At 44.6% G+C, this 14,826-nt stretch overlaps 1 protein-coding gene across 1 annotated transcript in view; it reads left to right on the top strand.

The window, feature by feature from the left end:
• LOC144686449 (speriolin-like protein) overlaps positions 1-1,622 on the top strand; it is a 40,781-nt gene extending 39,159 nt beyond the window's left edge. The window contains exon 4 of the mRNA XM_078551678.1: positions 1,111-1,622. Within this exon, the coding sequence (XP_078407804.1) occupies positions 1,111-1,434 (324 nt within the window). The 3' untranslated portion in view covers positions 1,435-1,622. The remainder of the gene's footprint in view (positions 1-1,110) is intronic.
• The last annotated feature ends 13,204 nt before the right edge of the window (positions 1,623-14,826 follow it).

Genomic DNA, 14,826 nt, shown 5'->3' on the forward strand with positions numbered 1-14,826 from the left:
CTCCTCTGCACTCTGTCTAGTGCAGTCACATCCTTTCAATAATGCGAATTCCAGAACTGCACACAATACACCAGCTGTGGCCCAACCAGCGTTTTATACAGTTCCAGCATAATCTCCCTGCTCTTATATTCTATGCCTTGGCTAATAAAGGCAAGTATCCCATATGCCTTCTTAACCACCTTATCTACCTGTCCCACTACCTGAAGGGACTGGTGGACATGTACACCAAGGCCCTCTGATCCTCGGGGTCCTACCATGTATCGTGTATTCCCGTGCATTGTTTGTCCTGCCCAAGTGCATCACCTCACACTTATCCGGATTAAATTCTATTTGCCACTGATCAGCCCATCTGACCAGCCTGTCTATATCCTCCTGTAATCTAAGGCTATCCACCTCACTATTTACCACCCCACCAATTTTCGTGTCATCCATGAACTTACTGATCAACCCTCCTACATTCAAGTCTAAATAGTTTACATATCCCAAAAACAGCAAGGGACCCAACACCAATCCCTGTGGAACCCCACTGGACACTTGCACACTGGACACTGCCCACTTGTATCCCCTAAAGATTAGACCTGATTTCATTCAATGAGAACTTAATGTAGATTCTCCATATTGCGAATATTTTATCTAGAAACCTATTTTAATTAAGTTGAAACATTTGTTTTGAAATTATTGCTGGAGCAACAGGGTGAGACGGTGGTGTAGTAGTAATGTCACTGGACTAGTAATCCAGAAGCACAGGCTAATGCTTCATTTGTCGTAAGAACACATTAATATCCTTTAGGGAAGGAAATCTGCTATCGTTACCTGGTCTGACTTACATGTGACTCCAGATCCACAGCAATGCGGTTGACTCTTAACTGACCCCTGAAATGGCCTATAACAAGGCACTCAGTTCAAGGGCAATTAGTGATGGGCAATAAATGCTGGCATTGACAGCGTTGCCCACTTCCCATGAAAGAGTAAAAAAACAGCATTGGATTCCTCCCTGCTGTCATTGGGCCTGAGTTTGACTTTGTTCAATAATGGGTGATAGGATCTCAACCGCTCATTGTACATCTCTCCCGACTCTTTATTTCCATTTCATTTCTGCATTTCTTACAGAATTCCATTAATCCCATGGATGGAACAGTGGATAAGCAGAAATGGAGGGAAATGACACAGTCTTATACAGCCTTATTAGCAAAACTCGAAAAACTCAACTACAACACTGACATCCACACCGGCTTCAGTGAGTTCCTGGTCAACACCTATGGAATTCTCAAACAGCGTCCAAATGCCTACACCAATATCACCTACAACCCCATCATCCTGCGTAAACTCGTCATCGACATGGTCCCTGCCAAGTTCCTCCGGGACACACTGGTTCTGCTGAACTGTCTATGCGAGCTATCCCGAAACGACAAGAAACCTCTGTTTCCATGGTGACCACCACTGGCATCTCATATCATTCAGAGTTTACAAGATAAAAAAAAGGTTTATTTTCCTCTTTTTTTTAGAAAAAATCACATTGAAATCGATTACTGAAGGTACTGATGTTCCCAATTTATTCCATTGTATGTGGACCCAACATTTAAAGAGTTGAAAAAAATTATAAATAAATCTATGTAACATTTGGAAAAAAAAAAGCTTTTGGTAAATCTTTTTGAATCTTGAGAGGATGTAACTTGGATGAAGCCAAATATCTCTGGACATGGTCAATCCAGCTGGACAACAGGAGGACCAGGTATCGAGAAGGGACTGATAATGGATTTTACACAGTATTTCTTTATCTCTTCAGGCCCCAAGCTTTTTCTCACATGGCATATAACCAAATGTGTATACTCTATTGCTTGATCCATCCTTGTGCCCCATGGCTACCACATTGCCTGTCTTTCTAGGCCTTTGTCTGGACGATCCAATTCCTGTTGGAGTGTTGATATGTAATCGGTAGTTTCAGATTGGGATATAGAAACCTCTGTGGCCCTGAATTTAATTCCCCCCACCCTTCTCCCTGCAGAAACTGGGTGGAGGAGGGGACAGTTAAAATAAGTATAGCCCTCCAATCCCACTGTCATCCCATCATGTCCCCATAGAAACATGCCGCCTTCAGCAGATAAGCGGGATACTCAGAGGAGGGCAGTGGGCTTCTGTTTAACTATGCAGATTGAGACAAGATGATGCCCCCCTCCCCCTATAAGTCACTCCCCAATTGCCTCCTCTCAGGATCATCCCTTCTCCCACTCATCCCTCACCAGATCACCCTATCCCTCTAATTGCAACCCCATTTCCTGATTGATCATCACTTCTTTCCCCGAATGCAGGCAGAGCCCCTCCTGCCCCCAAATTCTCACTCCCACCCACCAGCCAGGTTCAGAAAATTTATTCACGTAAGTCCTGGCCGTTGATGGGAGTCTGGCCTGCCTAGAGTTACCCTCAGCCTCAGGGACACTCGCCTTGTCCATGTCCCCAATTTACAATCTGGGCCTGTGGCTTTCAAGACTGAGAGGCCCATAGCTCACCAAATATTTGTTGATCCTTAAAGTTAGATTTAGTCTGAACATCAGGCACCAAATGTAATCAGATTTGCATCAATATATGCCTGAAAGCAGTAAATTCCATCTCCCTTCGGTCTGTCAGAGAGGCCAAGGACTAGCCTAGAGATAAAGACACAGTCCCTCAGCTCTGATAGAAGCAATACTCTGCATTAATCAGTTCTTTTCATTGAAGTTTCATTTTATTAATATGACTGATTAGCAAGTGTGCTGGAATTTAGATACTCCTATCACCACAATGGTCACAATGGACCTGCAAGGCTCCAGGACCACATCGTGGATCCACATCCTGGCCCACCACTGTAATTGTAGGGCACCCTGAGATTTGGGACTTCTGGAAAGTGGGAATATTTAAGAAGCATTTATATAACGCCTTTAAACTAGTAAAACATCCCAAAGTGATTATCAAGAGCATTATCAAGAGGATGTGATTGCACTGGAGGGGGTGCAGAGGAGATTCACCAGGATGTTGCCTGGGATGAAACATTTAAGTTATGAAGAGAGGTTGGATAGACTTGGGTTGTTTTCGTTGGAGCAGAGAAGACTGAGAGGCGACCTGATCGAGGTGTACAAGATTATGAGGGGCATGGACAGGGTGGAGAGGGAGCAGCTGTTCCCCTTAGTTGAAGGGTCAGTCACAAGGGAACATAAGTTCAAGGTGAGGGGCAGGAGGTTTAGGGGGGGGATGTGAGGAAAAACCTTTTTACCCAGAGGGTGGTGACGGTCTGGAATGCATTGCCTGGGAGGGTGGTGGAGGTGGGTTGCCTCACATCCTTTAAAAAGTACCTGGATGAACACTTGGCACGTCATAACATTCAAGACTATGGGCCAAGTGCTGGTAAATGGAATTAGGTAGGTAGGTCAGGTGTTTCTCACATGTCGGTGCAGACTCGATGGGCCGAAAGGCCTCTTCTGCACTGTGATTCTGTGATTATCAAACAAAATTTGATGCTGAGTTCCAGGAGGAGATATAAGGATAGATAGCCAAAAGCTTGGTCAAAGAGGTAGGTTTTAAGGAACATCTTCAAGTTGGTGCAAGAGAGATGGAGAGGTTTAGGGAGGAAATTCCAGAGCTTAGGGTCTAGGCAGCTGAAGGCACGGCCATCAATGGTGGGGGCAGTTAAAATTGAGGATGCGCAAAAAGCCAGAATTGGAATCGCGCTGAGATTTTGAAGGCTTTTAGGACTGGAGGAGGTTACAGAGATAAGGAGATGTGAAGATTTTAAGGGATTTGAGAGCGGGGTTGAGAATTTTAAAATTGAGGCATTGTCAGGCCAGGAGCCAATGTAGGTCAGCGAGCATGGGGTGATGGCTGAAATGGGACTTGGTACGAGTTAGGATACAGGTAGCAGAGTTTTGAATGAGCTCAAGTTCTGGATGGTGGTGAATGGAAAGCCAACCAGGAGAGGAGCTTGGGATTTCTAGGTCTAGAAGTAACAAAAACATCAATGAAGGTTTTGGCAGCAGAACAACTGAGGCAAGGTTGGAGACAGGTGATGTTATGGAAGTGATTTTGGTGTGATGAATAAATGTGCAGTTGGAAACTTCCCCTGTGATGACAATAGCCAGACTAAGTGGGCACTTGGATTAATTTCTCTGCATGGCATCCCACAGAGGCAGGGTGCCATTGATTTCACACACATAAGGCAATCCGAGCACCTCCAAGCAGCAGGAGTATTTGTCACCTGTAAGGGATTTCATTCCATCAATATACAGCTCGTGTATATCCACGAAAAAAGGTATATCTGCACCAGATTCCCTAGGAGCTGCCTTGATGCTTTCAAACTGGCCAACATCCCGACATGTTTGGAACTGTAACCAGCCTTAAATGATGGCTGCTAGATGACAAAAGATATTCCCTTTAAGTCTGGCTGATGACATCTCTGAGAAACCAGGAGTGTTGCAATGCAAGCCATATGTTAACCAGATGTGCCATTGAGCAAGCCGTTGGCATGTGCAAGATGCACTTCAGGTGCCTGGAAAGCCTGGAGGCACCCTTCAGTACTCCAGGATTATCTGCATTGTGCACAACATAGCAGAGCAATGAGTGCTAGAGGTGGAGAAGGAACAAGTTATTATATTCCAGAATGCTAGGTGGTGAAAGATAGAACTGGAGCCGATCTTTACACACTTTTATAAGCATTTATTTACAGAGATACAATTTACAAACTTGCACCTCCTCACCCAACAACCACAGTTTCAGTCTTGTAAGAAAAGGGTTAATGGACTGACTATGAGTTCAGAGCAGTATTTGTTATGTGGAAACCAGATGGGTGCAATACTTGCTAATTACATCAATATTTGTTAATTGCAGTGATACTGCTAAATTGAATAAAACAACTTGAACTGAATAGAACTGTTAATCACAGCAAACTGGTTGAAATCAGCAGAGGCTGATTGAAACCAGACTAGTAGTCATGGTGAGACAGAAAGAAGTCCCATGGCTAAGCCAATGGAAGACAACTTGAAAATACGCTAACCAACCATGTACCCAACTAACCAATCCTAATCCAGAAGAGAATTGTACATGAGCTCTTTCAAAAACTGTATTCTGTATGTAAACTCCTGAAAAGTTCCTCACAGCAGCACTCAAGAAAGAAGACAGAAAATGCATATCAATGGGCAGATTGCTGGTGAACCAAGCAGGTCAAAGATCAATCCTAAGTGACTAACAGTCATCTCAGATTGACCGCCTGAAGGATAACTGTATGATTTAATTTTAAACACTTTGTTTAAAATTCTTGATAAAGGTATTGGATTTAGTGTGAGTTTGTGTCAATCGTAATTCTTGGTCTCCGAATCTGAGGTAATTCACCTAGGATTTGGGCGTGTCAGGTAATTGACACAATGGCTAAATCCAATAAGAGAATGGAAGAGTTGGTGACTAGATATATCACTGAAACAAAAATTAACGTGTTAGAAGCTTGAGTTAAGGAAATAACCAGAGATAAAAAAAATCAGGTAGAAAAGGCTGGTGAATTGGATGGAGGGTTCTCTCGCTAAGCCATGATTAACAAAAGTCATATGGTTTCTGGCATATACAGCGCAAGCCCAGAGACAAGCGGAGAAAATCAGATAACTGAAATTAGAGAAGGCCAAACTGCAGAGGGAGGCTAATGACAGAGAAGTGGTAATGAATAAGTTAATGAGGAACACAAGGGGCAAAATTTTTAGCTCGGCCGGTGAGCACACGCATGGCCCAATCTGGCGTGAAATCACACGAGATGATGTCAGGTGAGCAACACAACGTCATCCCATGCTTGCACGATATTTCGGTCGACGGGCATGCGCAAAAGTCGGAAGCGCACCCACCAACAATTAAGAGGGCAATTAAGTCCACTAACAGAGCAATTGACTCCAATTTCTCATGGCCCATCCAACCTTACAGCTGGCAGACGGGTGAATTGACCAGGCGGCCTTTAGATTTTTCATGAAACTTCATCCACGGGCGGGCTGAGGTTTCCATGATGAAATAAAATATAAATGTCTGTGGACAGCATTTTCAGTGGCTAAATTTTCAGGTGATTTATTATGATGCATGGACACTTCCTTTCAACTTCTGAAACCTTTATTTTTGATTTTTCAGGTCATCAGCTCCCTGAGGCAGCTCTTTGCCTTCAGGGAGCTTTCTGTCAACGCTCGACCATACCTGTGTTGATGTCATCGCCCGCCCTCTTCCCACACCCTGGCAGCACTGAGCTTCTCAGCATGTGTTTCACGCTGGCTGGCCATTAATTGGTCAACCAGCGTGAAATTGCAGTTGGGGGCCGATCACGGTCGGCGGTCTGTTCCCTGGCCTATCCCGGGCCCGCAGATTGTGCCTGCCCAACGAGCAAAAAATTCAAGCCAAGGAGTCAGAATGCGAAAGGGGCGGAATTGTTGTATCAATGTCAGTTGACAGAATGTAAGCAGAAGTGTAATGAATGGGAGGAGGAGACTAAGTTTAACATCGAGAGGGCGGAGAGAGCAGAAAAGGAAGCAGAAGATGCAATAGCTACCTTCAGCATGTTACGAAATGAGTTAGGCAGTAAAGTAAGTCATCAGCAGTGTGAGACCCAAATTTGGGAATTAAGGCAGCAATTGAGTACAGCACCAGGGACTCTGAACTTAATGAGTCCAGGGGATGGGGAACCTGATGATGGACCCCAGCATGGTGCCTGAAAGCCGCCGCTACATGCCCCTGACCCTCCAGATTGAAACCTGTTGTGTACATGTCTAGGGGACTCACCGATGTGAAAAGGGAGTACTCAGCTTGTGAGGGACATCTCTTAGCAACCTTTTGAGTGGTAAAGCATTTCCGGGTGTTCACTGGAACTCAAGGGTCAACTTTCTTAGCTTATCACACTGTTGAGCTCATTAGACTGTTAGTGGGTGGACGGTTGAGGGATGGCACAGTGTCCAGCCAAAGGATTTCTATTTGCACCCTCCTTCTAGGGGAGGGGCATAGTAAAGTACAAAGGCTGGAAGAGCCCCAGTTGGCTGCTAGAATGGATTACTGAGGTGATCCACATAATTGCTCAATTGAAGGAGCATGAGAGACAGATATGGGGCTGAAGAATGGAGGGATATTTATGTGAATGGCTCTAGCTCGGTAGATGGGAAGAGACGGATAGGGTGTAGGATCTATGATTCTGAAGCAAGAGTAGAACTAGCCTTGAAATTGGCCACCCACCTGAGTCCCCAACAGGCTGAGTTGGCTGCGGTGGTGTATGTGGTGACCTAGCCCACAGGATTTCTGATACTATATACTGCCTTTATGTTTACTTGTAACTCATGTACCGAGTACTTAGCCATCTGTGAGTGTCGAGGGTTTAAGTCAGCAGATGGGTGACCTTTGACTACAGCCCCATTGTTGACTGCAATTCTCAAGGCCACTAAAGGCGAGCAGGATCACTATTACCTTCACAAGGTAAAGGCCCACTCCAAGGCAGAGACCTGATGGGGAGTCAATAAGAAGGCCAAAGAACTAGCGAAACTGAGGGATGGCAGAGAGTGGGATCCATTTTAGTCCAGGATGATAGCAGCAATCACCCAGGAAAAGGGACCAGCAGAAGGGATTCGTTCCCTTGCCCCCTTAAAGGAGGCATAAACCAAGGACATGATGTTACGGTTGATTTTAAAGCCAAACAAGAAGGGACCCCAATTAAGGGATCCTTTGCAGTTACGGGTATGGCAGTAAAAGGAGGAATGCCATTTAAAGGGGGTAAGTGGATAGTACAGGAGGGGTAGAAAGAGGACTTCATGAGGTTAGCACATGGAGGCCCAGGGACCAGTTGCCCAGGACAAGAAGTGATTAACAGTAAAATAGAGGAAGTAGGATTGTGGCTCCATGTGGGGGAGGATGTGATAAATTACTGTGAAAACTGTCTCGTGTCCTGCCAACAACCCTACGAACATACAAACATATGAACATATGAATTAGGAGCAGGAGTAGGCCACTCGGCCCTTCGAGTCTGCTCTGCCATTCAATAAGATAATGGCTGATCTGAATGTAACCTCAACTCCACATTCCTGCCTACCCCTGGTAACTTTCACCCCTTTGTTAATCAAGAATCTATCTACCTCTGCCTTAAAAGTTTTCAAAGACTTTGCTTCCACCACGTTTTGAGGAAGAGAGTTACAAAGACTGTCAATCCTTTAAGAGAAAAAGTTTCTCCTCATCTCTGTCCTAAATGGGCAACCCCTTATTTTTAAACAGTGGCCCCTAGTTCTAGATTCTCCCACAAGAGGAAACATCCTCTCCGTGTTAACCCGGTCAAGACCCCTCAGGATCTTATATGTTTCAATCAAGTCACCTCTTACTCTTCTAAACCCGAGCAAAGCTAGCCTGTCTAACCTTTCCTCTTAAGACAATCCACCTAATCCAGGCATTAGTCTAGTAAATCTTTTCTGAACTGCTTCCAAAGCATTTACATCCTTCCTTAAATCAGGAGACCAATACTGTACACAGTACTCCAGATGTGGTCTTACCAATGCCCTGTATAACTAAAGCATAACCTCCCTACTTTTGTAATCAATTCCCCTCACAATAAATGATAACATTCTATTAGCTTTCCTTATTACTTGCTGCACCTGCATACTAGGCTTTTGTGATTCATGCACTAGGCATCTAATCTCTCTGCATCTCAGAGCTCTGCAATTTCTCACCAAATAGATAATATGCTTCTTTATTTTCCTGCCAAAATGGACAATTTCACATTTTCCACATTGTACTTCATTTGCCAGCCCTTTGCCACTCACTTAACCTATATCCTTTTCTAGCCTCCTGGTGCCCTTTTCACATCCTACCTTTCTTTGTGTCATCAGCAAGTTTAGCAACCATATCTTTGGTCCCTCCATCCAAGTCATTTATATAAACTGTAAAAAGTTGAGGCCCCAGCACTAGCCCTGTGGCACACCACTCATCACATCCTGCCAACCAGAAAAAGATCCATTTAAGCTTATCCTCTGTTTCCTGTTAGCTAGCTAATCTTCTGTTCATGCCAATATGTTACCCCCTACATCATGAGCTTTTAATTTTCGCAATAACCTTTGATGTGGCACTTTATCAAATGCCTTCTGGAAATCGAAATACAGTGCATCCACCAGTATCCCTTTATCCACAGCATATGTCAGTTCTTCAAAGAACTCCAATATATTGGTTAAATGTGATTTCCCTTTCACAAAACAATGCTGACTCTGCCTGATTAACCTGATTTTCTAAGTGCCCTGCTATAGCATTTTTTATATTAGCTTCTAACATTTTCCCTATGACATTTTCCCTATGACAGATGATAAGCTAACTGGCCTGTAGTTTCCTGCTTTCTGTCTTCCTCCCTTTTTGAATAAAGGAGCTATGTTCACTATTTTCTAATTGAAAGGAACCTTCCCCAAATCTGGGGAATTTTGGAAAATTAAAACCAATGCATCAACTATCTCACTAGCCACTTCTTTTGAGACCCTAGGATGAAGTCCATCAGGACCCAGGGACTTGTCAGCCCACAGCTCCAAGTATCTTCTCAGTATCACTTCCCTGGTGATTGTAATTTTCCCGAGTTCCTCCCTCCCTGCCATTTCCTGATTTACAGCTATTTCTGGAATGTTACTTGTATCCTCTACAATGAAAACTAACGCAAAATACCTGTTCAATTCATCTACCATCTCCTTATTTTCCATTATTAATTCCCCAGACACACTTTCTATAGGGCCAATGCTCACTTTGTTAACTTTTCTTTTTAAAATATCTATCTCTTACTGTCTGTCTTTATATTTTCTAGCTAGCTTTCCCTTGTACTCTAATTTTTCCTTCCTTATCAATCTTTTGGTCAGTCTTTGCTGTTTTTTATATTCTGTCCAATCTTCTGAACTGCCACCCATTTTTGTGCAATTATACACTTTTTCTTTAAGTTTGATACTGTAGTTAATTTTTTTAGTTAACCACAGATGGTGGGTCCTACCCTTGGAATTTTTCTTTCTCGTTGGAATGTATCTATTCTGTGTATTCAGAAATATCCCCTTAAATGTCCACCATTGCATCTCTATTGACCTACCCGTTAACCTAATTTGCCAGTTCATTTTAGCTATGTTTTCATGCCCTCATAAATGCCCTCATTTAAGTTTAAAATACCAGCCTTGGACCCACTCTTCTCTCCCTCAAACTGAATATAAAATTCAATCATATTATGATTGCTACTACCTAGGGGTGCCTTCACTATGAGGTCATTAATTAATCCTATCTCATTGTACAATACCAGGTCTAATTTAGCCTACTCTCTGGTTGGTTCCAGAATGTGCTGTTCCAAGAGACTATCCCGAAAACATCCTATGAATTCTTCCTCTAGGCTGCCTTTGCACATTTGATTTTCCCAGTCTATATGAAGATTAAAATCCCCAATGATTATCACCGTACCTTTCTGACAAGTTCCCATTATTTCTTCATTTATACCCTGTTCTATTGTATGGTTACTTTTAGGGGGCCTATACCCCACTCCCACAATTGACTTTTTGTCTTTATCATTTCTCATCTCTACCCAAACTGTTACCTGAACTTAGGTCATCCCTCCCTAATGTGCTAATAACATTGTCAATTAACAGAGCCACCCCTCCACCTTTTCCTAACTTCCTGTCCTTCCTAAATGTCATATACCCTTCAATATCCAGGTCCCAATCTATGTCATCTTGCAGCCATGTTTCTGTAATTACTATCAGATCATACTTATTTGTGCCATCGCTTCACCTGTCTTTTTCTGAATGCTATGTGCATTCAGATACAGAGCCTTTAGTTTTTATTATTTTTGTAAACTCTAGCCTTATCTGCTGAGTTACTCTTACTATTTGTACCCCCTGTACTCTCTGTCCCTTCCAGTCGTAGCCTGTTTATCATTTCCCATATTAATACCTTTCTCTCTTGCCTTTTCTCTACTCTCTGATTTACCACATTTTCTCAAATTTGATCCCTTGCCTCCATTATTTAGTTTAAAACCTTTTCTAGTTCCCTAGTTATGTGGCTCACTAGAACACTGGTCCCAGCACAGTTCAGGTGCAGACCATCCCAATGCTCCAGCCCCCACTTTCTTCAGTACTGGTGCCAGTGCCCCACGAACCAGAACCCACTTCTCCCACATCAGTCTTTGAGCTGTGTATTCATCTCTCTAATTCTATGTACCCGATGCCAATTTGCACATGGTTCAGGCAATAATCCAGAGATTATTACCTTTAAGGTTCTGCTTTTTATTTTAGTGCCTAGCTCCTCATACTCTCTATGCAGAACCCCTTTCCTGGTCCAACCTATGTCATTGGTACCTACATGGATCACGACAACTGGATCCTCCCCCTTCCATTGCAAGTTCCTCTCCAATGCTGAACAGCTGTTCCAAACCCTGGCACTGGGCAGGCAACACAGCCGTCAGGACCCTCCCTCTTTGCTACAGAGAACAGTGTCAATTCCCCTTAGTATACTGTCCACTACTACTACTATTAAGACTGCTACATTCATTTTGCTCCCCCTACTTGAATGGCTTCCTGTGCCACGATGCCATAGTCAGTCAGTTCATCCAACCTGCAGCCAACTCTCATCCATACAAGCTGAGAGAACCTCAAACCTATTGGACAATTGCAATGGCCAAGGCTCCTGCACTCCTACCCTCTGGGTCCCCTTGCCTGCCTCATTTGCAGTCACACCCTCCTGTCCCTGATTACTGACCAAACCAGAAGTTCCTATCCTAAGTGGTGTAATTGCCTCCCGGTACAAAGCATCCAGGTAACTTTCCCCCTCCCTGATGTGTTGCAGTGTCTGCAGCTCAGCCTCCAGCTCAATGACTCTGAGCCAAAGTTACTCGAGCCGCAAACACTTTTGGCAGATGTGTTTGCCCTGGATCACACTGGCATCCAAGAGCTCCCACATGCTGCAGCCTTGACACATGACCTGCCCTGCCATCCTTAATGTGTTTTAATTACTTAATTATATTATTCACTTATTTATTTTCCATCTTTTATATATTTTATTAACTTTACCACTAGTTCATATAACTTTTTAAACCTCAGGACTTGAATAGACCTTAACCACTTACCAGCTAGCTCCTTTCCCTGTAATAGAGTAAGAACCAATTCCTAGAGGGTGAAAAGGGTAGAAAAAGCAAAAGGAAAGGAACCCCTCCTTTCCCCCTCACCTAACTCTCTCACTCACCAAACTCTCAGGTATTCACTCAGTTCCAAAGCTGCACTCGTTTACCTGACCTTGACCTACACAAGAGACAAGCTCCACTAGGCCACATCAGAAGGGCAGAAGGCTCATGGCAGTGTGTACAGATTGATTTTTTTGGACCACTGCCGCCACATGTTGGAGTCGTAGGTCTTGCATGGTGTTGGTTGATGTCTTCTCTAAATGGGTAGAGGCATTTCCACTTAAATCCAACACTGCCCTAGCAACGGCAAAGATGTTGGTGAAAGAAGTGTTCTCCAGGTGGGGCCTACCTCGAGAGGTGGCCTCGATCAGGGAACCCACTTCCCCGGACAGGTCATACAGGCTATCTTGTGGTTGTTAGGAGTTAAACGAAAATTTCCCACAGTTCTCAGTCCTCGGGAATTATGGAAAAGATTAACAGAAATTTGAATTGAAAAACTGAGGAAAGAGTTGGAGGGGGGCCAATCCAAAGAACTGGGATATGATACTGCCATTGGTTCTGATGAACATCAGAGCCACTCCTTCAAAAGGGACAGGCTATCCTCCCCGTGAACTGATGGCAGGGCGACAAATGAGAGCCCCAACTCATCTACTGGTCCCCACAATTACCAAAAGTCAGCTGGGGGAGGTGACCAAGGACCAGCATTTAAAAGACCAATGGGAACTTGTATTTGGCTGCTGCTAGCAAAATTGGGAAACAATAAGCAGGGAACTCCAGAAACCCCAGGAGTGGGACCCTGGGGACCAGGTGATGGTAAGGAACTACACCTGAGTAGGGGCTTTTGTAACCTTGCACAAGGGACCAAATTCTCTTGCAGATAAAGCAAGCCCAATGCTAAGGTCCAATTGCTCAAACAAATGAAATGGCATCGCATCAACCAGTCTAAACTGTTGCAGGGAAATGGAGAGCTGAAGGAAGTACAAGGCCAGGGGACTGTCCACTCCATTCCAGCATCCCATGTTCTGGGATTATGATGACAACCAATCCCAGGATGGGAATTCAGGAAACCACGCTTAACAGGAAGCTGTGGTCCAACCTGATCGAAGGCCATGGCCTGGGGTAAAACGTGGGTCATCACCATCTGAAGAGACGACACCATTCCGGTCAAGAGGCCAACAGGCAGATATACTTTTTCACCCACTCCATCACCTGGATACTGGAAGAAAGGGAAGTGATGATTAAGCAGGCCTGTGCGACCGTGCCACAGAACCATTATTGTTTTTGTCTCCTACAAGTGCCGAGATACAGAGGTGGATAGCCTTTATCTAGATGGTGGCAGTGGCTGGAGATCCCCCAGTTCTCTCTCTGACAGAGGATCCCTCCAGGTGGGAGCAGGTGATGTTAGCAACATCTCACAATTCATCATTGGATCAGGGAGGTGGCATAAACCCTGTAAAGAAGGAGAGAGAACTTCATTATCTTTTCGCTGACCAAAGAGAAGCAGGAGGAGAGAGCATGTGAGCCTGCCACTCTGGGGGAATTCCCAATGATGCAGGGAAACAAATGTGGCTCTGTGGGCCCCATATGTTAATAGCGAGAGCTACAGGAACCACAAGGGCTACAAATCCATGAACAGTTAGTTTGTGTGACCATACCCAGGGAAGGCCTGTTATCCTGGTAACTGTCACGATGCATTCATCCTGCGGCAGTCAGCCATACCATACCTGCCATCTTTGGTCCACTGAGAAAATCCAAAGGCTGCTGCTGGGTGGCAAGCAATACCCATCTCACTCTACACCAAACTCATGACTCCCTCCACCACCCAGCCATGTGTGGACAGTGTGCCTAAAATGAGAGCCACACAGCAACGAGGAACATCATGGAACAAACAGCTAGTGTTCTGAAACAACAGTTTCGCTACCTGGACTGCTCTAACAGGAACCATCCAGTACTCATCAAAGCACATTTCAAAGTTCATGGTGGTCAGTGCGTCCTCCACAATCTACATGAGAGCCCTTTCCGCCAGGCCTTCAGAGGGCACTTAGGGAGGGGAAGATGGAGGAAGAAGGGAGAAGGAAGAGGAGAAGGGGAAAGAGAGGAAGGGAGGTGGCACCCAGGACCCCATCACTCAGAATGAGCTGCCCATGAGCAATATTCAGATTCCAGTTCTTCGGAGAGATCACCGTCACATTACTGTTGTTCCATAATTGCCCATCTTTCAATCCATCTGCTCCATACAAAAACCTGAAATAAAAGCCACCCCATGAGAACATTATCCAACAATACTTCCAATAATAGACACAAACTGAACTGCTCACTCTAAACACCCTTAGTTTTACAGGCTATCCTAGTGCTCCTGCACAGTGCTACCCCTGTGGCTGCAGCACAGCTGCTGATGCACCAAGCACCTCTGTGTGCGTGCCCATCAGCATTCTCCTATATGCCATCCCCTCAAAGGCCTCATCAGAATCATCTGCAACTTCGTCTTTGGGTAGGCTGGTCACAGACTATCCCATCTCCCTGGCTTGACTATAGTGCACTTGTGCCCGGTGACTCACCATGTGCAGATACCAACACTACACTACATCCTAATGTGCACACAGTGCCAGTACCTGCATTGGTGGATGTGATTGTCCAGTCAGCGATGGTGCTTCTTCATCAGAGGTCTAGTGTAACTCTTGACC

The sequence above is a fragment of the Cetorhinus maximus genome, chromosome 11 (assembly GCF_964194155.1).
Source record: "Cetorhinus maximus chromosome 11, sCetMax3.hap1.1, whole genome shotgun sequence".
NCBI classification, from domain to species: domain Eukaryota; kingdom Metazoa; phylum Chordata; class Chondrichthyes; order Lamniformes; family Cetorhinidae; genus Cetorhinus; species Cetorhinus maximus.